Here is a 12,587-nt window from a genome sequence, read left to right as displayed (position 1 = left end):
GGGGCAGCAGAGCTGGGCATCCTCCCCCAGCCAGCAGAGCCATCCCCCTGCTCACCCACAGATGAGAACGAGCTTGGAGGCAGGCTGGCTTGAGTTCAGCATGGTCTCCGTAAATCCTTATCATCATGAGCACATGCACAAGGGAGCTGAACTGGACCTTGAGCTGGGTCATGCTTGCAAAGCTGTCAGGCAGGGTGCTGCCTTTCACTTGTAACCTGAAAGAAAGCTTAGCATTGCTGAAGGAAGCTATGTTGCAGCCCGCCTGACACTTTTGCGAGTCAGCTCTCAAAGGAAGGCCACGCTGCAAAATATCAGCGTTGATTACCAAATGGTACTGCTGGTGTTGAAAGACATACAGTAAATTGAATTTTAATAAAGGTATGACTGTACATAAAAGGTGAAGAACTTCATTAAACATAACCGTGCGGCGTACAGATGATACATATGAGGTTGTTTCTCTAATATCCTACTTCTGATGCTTTCTCTACTGCATTTACCTGGGGGAGAAGGGAGCAGGAAGAGACAATGGCTGCGCCTTAGCTACTGAGATTGATGAGAGCACAGCTTTATAGCTTTAGTGCAGTAAGTGCCAAGCGTGACATCTTCCCTACTTAGTTCTGCAGAATGAACTATTCAAAAGGTAATAATGAACTTCACATCATCTGAAGGACTCAATTGTGCTCTGCTGCCTGCTTCCCTGATCCCATCCATCTAAAACAGCCCAGGATCCAGAAGGACAAGTAAAACCAGCAACAGAAATGCACCTGAGAAATCAGAAATCACTGGGTCATTCAACTGTTGAAAAGCATTTTAGATTTAAAAACTATGAGAATGCAGAAATAATTGCAATCCTTGGTGGGTTGTTAAGTCAGAAGAAAAATGTAGGATGTCTTCAGATAAGTTCACTGATTGTGAGAGAAAAAAAACAGCCACCCTAACTTGACACACAGCCCTTACAGATAGAGAGAAATTTCCCTATTCTTTCACCTCACCTCCCTGCAACTCTCTCCTCTTGGAGGGATACCAGGAGATGGCCTCTGCATTCTAATTGCATTTGCTACTCTACTGATCGTGTCAGTGGGCAAAATCAGTGGGACTTACGTATCAGGTATTCTCCACGATACTGGATGAGAAGTCACCTGAAGCTCTAGATGGGCATTTTTGTCTACGGCCTTTAAATAATTCAGGGAGAGGAGCTGTCAAGCTGAATCTGCAAAGCCCCCTTGACTTTGTACTTACACTATTAGCCCGACTGCCTATTGTTTACAAAGACAAAAGGGAAAACATTACAGGTTTATATGTCCGCAGAGGAGGGGAGTCAAGGACTAGAATAACAAGGGCTATCAGTACAGAAGCCAAAAAATGGATGGGAAAGCAAAAGATTCAATAAGTACAGTTGTACCAGCAAAACAGGATAAGAGAGTTCCTGGTTCAATTGTGCTATAAACAAACAATGCCAGTGGTTGCACGCATGTCATTCTTTAAAAAGGAAAGCCCCAAATGCAAATGGTAACTTCAATTAATTAGCAATTAAAAGCACTACTTTTCAGATACACAGCTGCAGCCACCTCTTCCAGATCTGTCTCACTTCTGCAAAACAGTGACAGGAACCAGGCAGCAGGCCAGCGCTCATCCAAAAAACCTCAGAGAGCAATTCCATCCTCCCTGCTTATCCTTTCAGTACCTGGGCTTTCTGGGCAGACAAACACGGTGAGGTCTGTTGAAGATTCACTGGATCCTGTCTGGGGACACCAACAGATGAATGCGATGGCCCTTGGCATGCCAGGGAGCTCTCACACTCTGAGGTGCCTTTTAGATACAAATATATGGATATATTTAAATGACTCTGGGACATGAACAGCTTTGATGGGGTTTTGCACAGTCATTTTCAACCAAAACTGTAAAGCTGGCTCACAGCAAATTACTGCCTCTTGAAGCAGCAGGACGAATTGAGAAGGAAGGGGAACCCCAGGACGTACAGACCTGCTCCATCCCATGCACCTCTCCAGCAGAATTTAATCACCTCTCCAGCCAGCTTACTATAAACCTAACGAAGACTTGAAAAAATGACTTTTTCATACAAAGCACAACAGCTCTGATTATAGTCTTGCTTTACTACGGGGCTGGACTACCCCTAAGCAATTATGCTTAGCTTTGGGTTGCCAATGCCCCTCTCCGGACCTTCACAGCTGGCAGCAGAACAAGCTGTGGAAGCAGCTGCAGGAACTGTCTAGGCCCATTTTTGGCTTAAAACATGTATGGAGGGGAACGATCTAGTTTAGTTGGCTCTCCTAAAGCAGACAGAGACCTCCACTTTACTCTAGGAAGACTGCAACAGTGGACAAAACACTCTTCGTTTGCCCACAACTGGTCCCAACTGGTCCAACAGCTTCCAGCCCTCGACAACTTCTTGATTAAAACAGTCTTTGGTACAGTCCTTTATCCACAGCTTCTGCCTGCATCAAATCCTAAATGAAACATGATTTAGTGTATGCAAATAAGCTGAAGAAAAAAGGATTCAAATAACAGAAAAATTATCGTTAAGTGGGCAAGTTTAACTTAGAAGGTCAGAGTCACTCTGGCCACAAGAAAGAGGCTGCACAGGACACAGGCACAACAGCGCTCGACAAGGCACGAAAGGCTCCTTTCTTATTCACCTGGTGACTGCTAGCTAGCAGCAGTGCCTGAAGCTGCAGTGCCTTTAATAAGCCCCTAAATCTCCTGGCCTTGACTACCCTCCTAAACCATAGGGAGCAGCATGCCAGCAGTGTGCTGGCTGCCAGTGTCCTTACAGCAAGGCCATTAAACAACACGTACGCTTCTTTTTTTTGGATGTAGTACATGCATCTATTACCAGCTCCCGAGTGTTACTGATCACAAACTGTTTTCTTGTGGGAGTCCTGAAATTACGTGATAGACTATCAAGCTCGCAGGTCACAGCCTGGAAGTCCTCAAATTAGATGCTCCCCTCCACCCCATGCTCTCATCTTACTCCTCCAAAAGGGAAAAAAAAGATGAAATCATTATTCTGTGCTGTAACTGGAGATTTAGGACAACCTGCGTGCTCTACATGCTTCCTGCTGAAAAACAGGAGATTAAAGAGGCATTAATTCTTAAAAGTTATGTTTTTGTTGTTAGCATCACTGCAGCATAAGCACAAAGTCAGGGCTGGCAGCAGCAGTGGGAACGAGTGGAGGCTGCAGCTCTGCCCTGCAATGCCTGCTGCAGGGTCCTGGAGCTCAGCTGGACATACTGCAGGGCTGTAAAAGGGTCTGGGCAGCTGGAGCCTCCATTTGTCTTTCCTTGCTATTTTTTTTTTTTGTTTTGACAGAATCTGAAACCAGGTTCACAGTCTGGAAATACAGCTGCACTAAGGTACCTGAATTTCTGTCCTGGCAACTGCACAAAATCAGCAGTGGCTCAGTTAGTGGCAGACCTTTAAGCTGTCAGAGGCTTTTGCAGGTGGAAGGAAACCTTTCTTCTTATTGCAAGACAAAATTCCTAATATGCTACACAGATTTAGCCCATTCCACACAACAGCTTACGACAACTTCAAAAAAAATCAAAAATATTTCCTTTCTAAAGAGCCAGCAAATAAAGAAAAAGCATCTTCGTGTGGTGCACATCACAAGCAGTTCATATGCTCGTGATTTCTCAGTATTGCAGGACTGAAAAAGGATTTTGATAAAGTGAGATCTGGGTAATGTTCTACATCACTGTTTAAGGACAATTCAATCATCATCTGGATTAAGTCTTGCTCCCGATTAATCTTAAGAGAGCGATGAATAGAAAATCCAGGTCCCCGGAATGAGGAAGATTTTATCTGTAAACCCAATTCACAAGTAAAATCATCTCTTACAATGGATAATTCTAGTACTGTTCAAGTTATTTTCACACAGTGGGTATAAAAATTATCTCTAGATATCTCGAATTGAAATGACTGTTTTTAACCCTCATTCTGAACACATGCACAGATTAACAATACTGTATCAAAAAAGGAGCTCAACAATCAAGAAATCCATTAAGCTACCAATGACACTAACAGCCAAGGGGATGTTTAAAAAGATTCAAGCCCATAATGAAAAAAATCATGTCATTTACTACTGAAATTACAGGAATGAACAAGCCCCTTGTTTAGAGACACAGTACCTCTGATTTCATATCCTTCAGCTACACAAATATCAGAATACAAACCTGAGCTCTGCTGATGAGGGAAGACAACAAACAATTCCAGCATTTGATTACTTTTTTTATTATTAATTTCCAGCTAATCTGCTTCCTCCTTCCTTTTTACTACCATTTAAATGCTCTTTGAAGAGATGCTGCTGTTGACTTACTCCTTAATAGACATCATGGCTCTGGAGCTGGAGAACACGGCAGGTACCCGCTGTTTCCTTGCAGGCTCTCAAAGCCTGAGAATATAGGACAAAGCACAGTGAATCTGAGAAGGTAAAAACAACTGGACTAAACAAGACTTATTTCTTGTCATAGCAAACCTATATACACTGCTACATCAGCAGCAGGAAGACAGCTCCTGTGAGAAGTTCACAATCAACTACCCTAGCTACAGCTTCCAGGCAAGAACTAAATGATGCAGTAAGAAAGGGACCCTAAAAAACCACAAAGCACATACACAGTATGTGTTCCTCTGGGTAAGGAGAGGCAGAGACAGCATGGCTGAGTGTGCATCAGATTCGTTACTTCATTAACTTTTATTTACAGGGAGATGGAGTCAAATTCCTCATTCGTGTGTTACCATTCCAGATATAAAAAATACAGAAGCCCCATCCTGGCTGAGAACACGTTTGTCTGCATCATAAAACCACCTTAAACCTGCTCAGAAAGGAAAACGGAAACTTTAAAGTCTATATAAAAATGAATTCTCACCCGTTCTGGCGTGGGGAGGGAGCTGTAATTCTCAGGTTCAAAACGGGGATCAAAAGCTAAAGATTTTGAGACTGTAGTTGGCTTACAAGGAGACAATCCTTGTCCCCACCTGCACGTTCAGACAGCTCTGCTCCTGGGGAAAGCAGGGAGCATTCTTATGGGAACCGCAGGGATGACTGCAGAAAGCATCCAAGGGACTCGGAGAGGGTTTGAGGTTGCAATCAAGGGTGCCCTGGGAAGGGTGCTGCCAGCGAAGTGAGCCTCCCTGCCCTGGAAGCACACTGCTATCCAAACATTTATCTAAAAGAAATCTTTAAAGCAGTATTTTTCTTATACAAACATCTGAGCACCAAAGTGATTTTCAGTGTGACTCTCTGCTTATTCTTCGTAAGGTAAATATATACTCTAACATTTTGGAACAAGGAAAACTTGCGTGTTATGAGCACAGGCTGCTGCTTGCTGCAACACCAGAACCCAAATTTCACAAGCTGCTAACTCCTGTTTTACCTCACGTTCTCAAACGTTGCCCAACTTCTTCTTTTGCACTGTCAAGTCAAGTGAGAACCTAACGAAAACAAAAAGCCTACAGCAAGATGAATCCTTTTGTACTAAATAAGGACATTTGTATTTCACTTCCAGCTCATTTCTCTCTTTCTTTTTTAAACTGCTGCTAGCTCAAATTTATCCTTGCTAATGCTGGAGCTAACATGCAAGCTCTAAACCAAGACACATACAGAAGCACTATTAACCTTCAGTTTTAATCAAGGATATTTTGTGCTAAACAAGTCAGGACTTTCCATGAGCACACACTTCCCAGACTAAACAGGCTTTCCATTAGTGGGTGGTCTGGAGAACAAACTTGTCCCGATCAGCCTGCTTTGTAGAAAAGCCTGTCTTGGAAGAGAAAGGCAATGATGGCTCAATCGAATTGATCAACTAAGAAACTAGGAAGAAAAGAAAAATTCATGTATGCTTGCTTTGGAGGCTTGACCAAGGATAAGGATGCTGAGTCTCTGCCAGTGAGGAGGGATGTGGTTGCTCCTGCTGCAATTAGTTTATAACACTATCTGCAGATTACAGGTAAAAGGAACTTTTTTTTTTTATGGATCTGAACCAATCTTTCCTCCCAGTATATGTAATACTACTTATCTTCCCTCCAGTATTTCTCATTATTATAAATAAGTGAAAAACAATGCAGTTGTCTCATCTGCCCGCTCCCCTGGCTGTGCCTCTCTGCTCAGCTTAATATTCACTTCAGACATAGGAAGTAAATCTAGAACATCCACTACTGCATCGCACAGCTTACTTTCCTACAGCTTTAGCAACCAGATAAAAGTTCAGGAAGCGATTCTGATATACAACAGCATGAAAGAGGCATCGCTGTTTGAGGCACTGCTTCCCTCGCAGAGCCTTGTGCAAGGGCAAACCCCACTGCGCAGCTGCACGACCGACACCACTAGCACCACTCCTGGCCAGGAGGTACTCATTAAATTGTAAAACATCATTTTTGAGCCGTACCTGATTCTCTTCCTTAGGCAGGGCTGCTTGTTATAATTGTAGGTATTCTATAGAAAATAATTACATATCCTAATTACATACCCAAGTAGTTTCGATTCCAGCTGACTGCATGCAGGTTGCTAGCTCATCTGGCCTTTGTTAGGAGGTTGTGACAACACTGAGAAACCTGGTGGAGTTTAACTAGGTTAGAGAGACATAAATCCTTTTTGCTGCTAGAAAAGCAGTGTCACAAAAGCTGAACTTCTTGTCTTACTAACAAGCAATGCAATTGCCGTTAAACTGGTCACAAGTTACGGGGTTTCAAGATGCTCTGGGGTTTTGCTATTGATAATGGAAGTGCAGAAAGCATAAGGAAGCCTTCAGAAGGATTACTCCAAAGCCAAGAACTGTTAATGTAGAGACCTACATAAAGCAAAACTTTTGCAGACCTGTGCATAAATGCTTCTACTTCCATTTCACCCACAGGTTAAGTTATCTGATCAAAATCTTGTGCTGGAAAGAAAAAAATCAGTTCATATTTTTTCCACTTCATTTAGACTCTGTAAAACATTAAATCCTTGCCAGTAAAGCTGCTTAATTAGGAGCACCAGAGCACAAGGTTGATGCAGCTCATGAACCACAACTCCTGAATGGTGGTGGCCTCGCAGAACTCGCTGTCAGGAGGTGCACCAGAGAATGAGAAAAAAATATTGAGAGGTTGCTTTGACAGTAATTGAAGCAATCACTTTTTTTTTTTTAAAGGGGATGAGGTTATAAAACCACCTTCAAGCAGCAGTGACAGCAGAACATAAGCAGTGAGGGTTCCAAATATCCTCGGTGTGGGAATTGTGCTGCTCCACTGAAGATGACTTTTGGGTGATGGTGAGCCCGATGCCAATGGCTTCTTGAAACCTGCATCGCTCTTACTGCTCTGAAACCAGGCTCCTCCTTTAGCACGACAGGGTGAGATATATTTTTACCCTTGCAGTTCCATCTTAAATGGCCCCTTCGTCTACTTCATAAACCACGAGCCAAGTACTGCCCAGCTCCTTAAGTAGCTTCACATAGCCAGAGCTCATCTCACTGGCTCCTCTGTTCCAACCAGAGATGTCAGCAGAGAGACGGCACTTCAAAAAACCCACAAACCACGAACAAACAAAGCCAGATGAACTTAACATTGGAAGGAATAGCAGAGGCTGCTCGTGTAGTCTTCGTGATTAATTCAGAGAAGACCACCTTTTGTTGGAGCTTGAGATCAGGCAACAGAAGCTGGCTCCAGCACCTGCAAACCTTGCCTGTTTCTTGTAAGGACTTACTGCTTGCAGTGTCTTGGAGCAAAGCCCCCTGTGCAGGGACAAGAAGGGGGCGGCAGCATTATTTGTGGAGGGGGGTGGAAGAAGTGTTAGAGTTAGGCCTTCCTATCCAAGGGCTATGAGTTCTGGGGGAAGAGAGCGCAAGCCCTCCCCCTCTAAAGCCTCATACTACAGAGGATGAAAAAATCACGAGGCTGAGCTCTCTCACAAAGACACCAAGAACAAACATGGGAAAAGAGAAGCTGACAACTCACAGTAAGCAGGTTTCTAGGCATCATCTGAAAAAAAAAATCTAAACCTTATAACAACCTAATCAATTGTTTACAGCCCGGCAGGACATGTATCAGAATTCAGTCCAAGGGTCCAACAGCAGCACTGCAGAGGGTTGGTGGGGAAGGAAAAATTCATACCAAAGCTTAATTTGATAAGCAAATGCTCCCTGAATATGAATCTGCTCTTATTTGCCCTCCACAGAATACACAAGGTGTCCCTTAGCATTGCCATAATACAAGCAGTTTTCTATTAACTGGTCCTTTGGGGATACAAGCTTATGCGAAGGGCCCCACAATACATACTGCTGCTCCTCAGCCTGTATGGTACAACGGGGAACTAAGGATGGAGCTGGGAAGGAAGTCAAAGTTCCAGGTGCATTCCTGACTTGGTTTCATCCATTATACAACTCAGACCTTCGTAACGAATTGATGCTTACTAAAGCAGCAGAGTCCCAACAGGGGAGAAACACAGCCACTTACAAGTTTAATGACAGCTGCAGAGACTTTGCACCCCCAGCTCACAGCGTGTACCATACCAACACAATTTCTATTGAGTGGGGGTGCTGCTATTTTCTTAAAACCTACGAAAGAACAAGAACCTGTGTGGACCTCTGCTTACAGTGGAGTGAACTGCAATCCATTATCCATACAGCTGCACCGCCGGGATCAGCTACTGAACTGTAGTGTCAACAGTACCCAGAGTTATGCTGACCACTGTGTCATTCACTTGCTCTAGGAAGGAGATGACTCCAAGAAGGAAGACGTCAGTCCCATCTGCATCACGCTTCTCCTGGCACTAGGAGAGATGCATTGGTAAGCAAATATCAGCTACGGAAGTCTGAATGTAAGTACTGCCTTCATTCAAGAGGTATGGGCAACTTTGATCTGTCTGTACTTCAAAAACACATCACCCCCGTGGCAATTTTCTATGATTTATGCAGGAAAAAAGATACACGCCTCACCTTGCAGGAGGAGAGAGAAATTGAGTTTGTAAATGTAAACTTACAACTAACAAATGAAGAAAAAAAGAGCCACCTACACTTCTTGGAGAGGCTATTCTTAAAATAGAAGCTAGAATGATATCAGACTGCTGCAGTACCACAGGGGACCTGAAGTTCCAGGGCTGAACAAAGGCGACAGCCTCATCCCCTCTGCTTGCACAGCCTGCTCTGCATCTAGAAAAGGAGGAGTTAACATACGCATTATGCACCAGCTACCTGCTGGCATGCCGTGTCAAGCCCTGAAACAGCAAAACAGGGGAGGCGAGGCATCTTTTTCTGCCCCCAAATGCCCCTCAGCAGACATGAGGAGCATGCAGAAGCCAGTGCTCGGGGCAGTGCCTGACACCCTTCAGCCCTGTCCTTGGTGCTCGCCCCCCGTGCTGGGAGGGAGCTCAGAGGGCACCCTGCAACCGGGGAGAGGTGGTAATGAAAGAGCATTTACCAATATTTGTCTTCTTGTACGAAGGAGTCCAACTTAAACACTTTCTCCTAAAGCCTATAATTTGCATAATCACATTACCAAGATGGTCTTTCACACGGACCAAAGTGTCAAAACATTGATGTTTCAATATAATGCATGAACTGTTAATAATAGAGGATGTTTTTCCCCAAGAAGTTCTCTGCAGTTGGACTTCAAGGGTTGTGATGAGGAATAAAACACTGTTAGAGTAACATTTTTTTTTTTTTTAAATTAATTCTCTTTGGCCAAACAAAACAAAGCCCCAAAGTGAGTGTTTGAAGAGATGTGGGTATGAAAGAATGTGGGCACGTTCAAAACCAAGGAGCACGCGTACTGAACTGGTGACTTTTTTTTAACGTCTAAGGTAGAAATGACTCTGTACACAATAATTTTCAAGCGGCATACAAAACAAAATATACCATGTATATTGGTATGCATAAGTAATAAGCTAAGATTTGGAAAAAAAACTCAGGCATGCCTGATGTTATCTTGCAATATTCTAGCTGCCACTGAAGATCTGAGATTCCCAAGCAAAGAAAGGAGGAGAAGACATGAAAAAGATAAATTGTAAATATATTTTATTTCCCTTCTAAGACTGGAAAGTGTGAAGCAGCTAAGTAAAAAAGTCAAAAACGTCTTGTTTAAAGCACAGCCAAAGGCCAGAGAGAAGAGGGCATTTAGAGAGGAGCAGGAAGCTATCACACAGCTTCCAGCTTCACAGCATGCACGCTATGGGGCTTAGGCAAGTTCCACCAGAGGAAGAAAATCTTTGAAGATTTTTAGGAGGGGGAGAGGAAAAAAAAAGAATAAATCTGATCAAAGCTGCGTCTCCTAGCTTTCTTAAAAGCCGATCATTCTCAGCTTGCCATAAACTGCTGCGTGTATCAGTCACAAGGGAAAACTACTGCATTTCCAGGACACTGCAATGCCACATCAGAGAATAACCTGCAAGAACACCACTTTGGGAGATGCTGCTCAGGAATGCCAGGGGCCAGCTTCCAAGGAACCTAAGCCCAGCCCTGCTTCAGGCAAGAAAGGATGAAGCAGAAAACATCAGGTCCCCTCCATGGACACGCTCCCACCACTGCCTGCGCGGCCACCTGGACCAGAGGGAGGCAAAGGACGGTCTGGGTCTGACCACTTCAGGCAGGCTTTTTTCTCCCCCTTTAACTGCCATCTGAACAACTAGCTGAGGATGCTATGAAAATAAGCAAACCTGAGCCGAAGTTGTAAGCCAAAATTCTTGGCAGTTTTGAGACTTTAAACTCTTCAGCAGCAGAGAAGCACAAAAATATGAAGTGTTCCTCCTGTCCCCCCCCCCCCCCCCCCCCCAGTCCCATTGAAACCAACATTTCAAGTTACAAGGGATGTAGTTGCACTTGATACAAGTTACTCAGGAATGTCACTGAATAAGCAATTTGGTTATTTGGGAATGACAAAGGAGGTTTCATTTCTAATGTTCATAAGTCATCCAAATTAATTAGTGCTTTAAAATGGCAATGAATCACTTCCTAAAATAATTTGTATTGGCTAAATTAAATCCAGTGAAGGGAGCCAATTTGCCGATTGTAAATTATCAGAATCCACGCTAGCTCATGTGTATGCTGCGTACCATTTATTAGGCTACTGGGAAACAAAGGATGGCTACTTTTCATCACTGAACAAGATTACAGCCCTATTAAATGACCAGCTTATTGTGAAATAATTACAGGTTTCTATTTAAAGAATTCAAGCCAGACATCATTAAGAAACAAAGCTGAGCGTTGAGGGGAGTTGAAAAAACAAACGGAGGAAAAGCTTGCTTTCCAAAGAGCTGCACCAAAAACCTACCTGAAGGAAATATCTCCATCTTCAGAGATTAACGAAGATTAGTTTGGAGATGTAAGACTAGTTATGAAGATCTCTGTCACACGAGTGCCCAAAGGCAGCCTAATGCCCCAAAGTCCCACAGCCTGCTTCTCTCCCTTGTGGCTGGGCAGTTGTTTCCAGACTCCTCTAAATTGAGCTGACTGTTGTGGAGTGCCAACAAGGTGAGGAAATACGCACCAGCACCTTCCATGTCATGCAAAGGAGATGGCTGCACAGCGCTGCCGTGCCCCTGCTCTTCCTCCTGCCGCAGTCCTCCCGGCACGCAGCCCCCGACCCCCTCATTAGTGCTAGGTGCCTTGGATACAGTCTGCAGCACTGCTCTCAATGCATTCCCTTCCTTACCCCTCCAAAAGACAAAATATATGTATATTTTATATATACACACACATAAATAAGGCTTTACCTAAGCTAATTTACATAGCATTTTCCTGCTCTTATCTTTATCTCCTTACTCGTATCGAAACCTTGACATTTCAGCTTGAGAAATCTTTCCCCAGCTAACCTGCTTATCAGCAGTAATGAATACTCATGCAAACAGGTACAAAATTAAATGGAGTCTTTACAGTGATTATGATAGATTGAGCCATGCTTAATCTACATAATCAAATTGCTTCTTTGTTCACCAGTAATACCTTTTTGCTGTCCTGGGAGCAGGTTCAGCATTGGTTTCTCTTCTGACAGCTTCTTTCTGAAAAATACTAACCATGACTGGGAAAGGGGCTACTTGAGCTGCAACAATTTAAGAATTTAAGAGACGTGCGATTCACGTCTTGGACTCTGGAATATGGCAAACCGGGTCCAAACAAAAGGTGTCCCCTTTATGGAAGGGGAAAACATCATGTCTTTAGCCTGCTTAGATGCTAACAAAATAGAAGAATGTATGCAGCCATCTCAAGACCAGATTTGGGTTTCAAATCAAGTTAGATAAATCCTGCTGAGGTGCCAGAAATAAGGGATGACAGGTATATTAAAAACACTTGACTTGTGGAACAGGAAGATTTAGTTCTGGGAGGATTCTGAAATGTGTCTCTGATCCTGCTTCTAACTTACCAACTCATAATATCAGGTCACTTCGGCCAACAATTTCCTGAAGTCTTCTCTACTTTTCAAAGTTGATTGGTTTTTAGAGGAAAACGAAGTGACAAATGGCTTTACCCACAAAATACAAATGACTGCCTTAAAAAAAATAATATAGCCCGTTTACCTTTGTTCAAAATGCAGCATCAAAAGCAGCACAAAGGCTTGCTCCCTGAAGTACATGCTGAAACATTTCTCTTTGAATAGTCTA

At 43.4% G+C, this 12,587-nt stretch overlaps 1 protein-coding gene across 5 annotated transcripts in view; it reads right to left on the bottom strand.

Annotated features, from left to right (window-relative positions):
• COP1 (COP1 E3 ubiquitin ligase) overlaps positions 1-12,587 on the bottom strand; it is a 133,352-nt gene that overhangs the window by 22,934 nt on the left and 97,831 nt on the right. The window contains exon 19 of one of the 5 annotated variants that reach the window (XM_083846008.1): positions 6,501-6,571. The exons of the other annotated variants lie outside the window; for them this stretch is intronic. Within the exon in view, the coding sequence (XP_083702134.1) occupies positions 6,530-6,571 (42 nt within the window). The 3' untranslated portion in view covers positions 6,501-6,529. Of the gene's footprint in view, positions 1-6,500; positions 6,572-12,587 lie in introns of those variants that run through there. 5 annotated transcript variants of the gene reach the window in all.

The sequence above is a fragment of the Anser anser genome, assembly GCF_964211835.1.
Source record: "Anser anser genome assembly, chromosome: 8".
Taxonomy (NCBI): Eukaryota; Metazoa; Chordata; class Aves; order Anseriformes; family Anatidae; genus Anser; species Anser anser.
The sequence above is the reverse complement of the archived record's forward strand: the minus strand, read 5'-3'. Positions and strand labels throughout refer to the sequence as shown.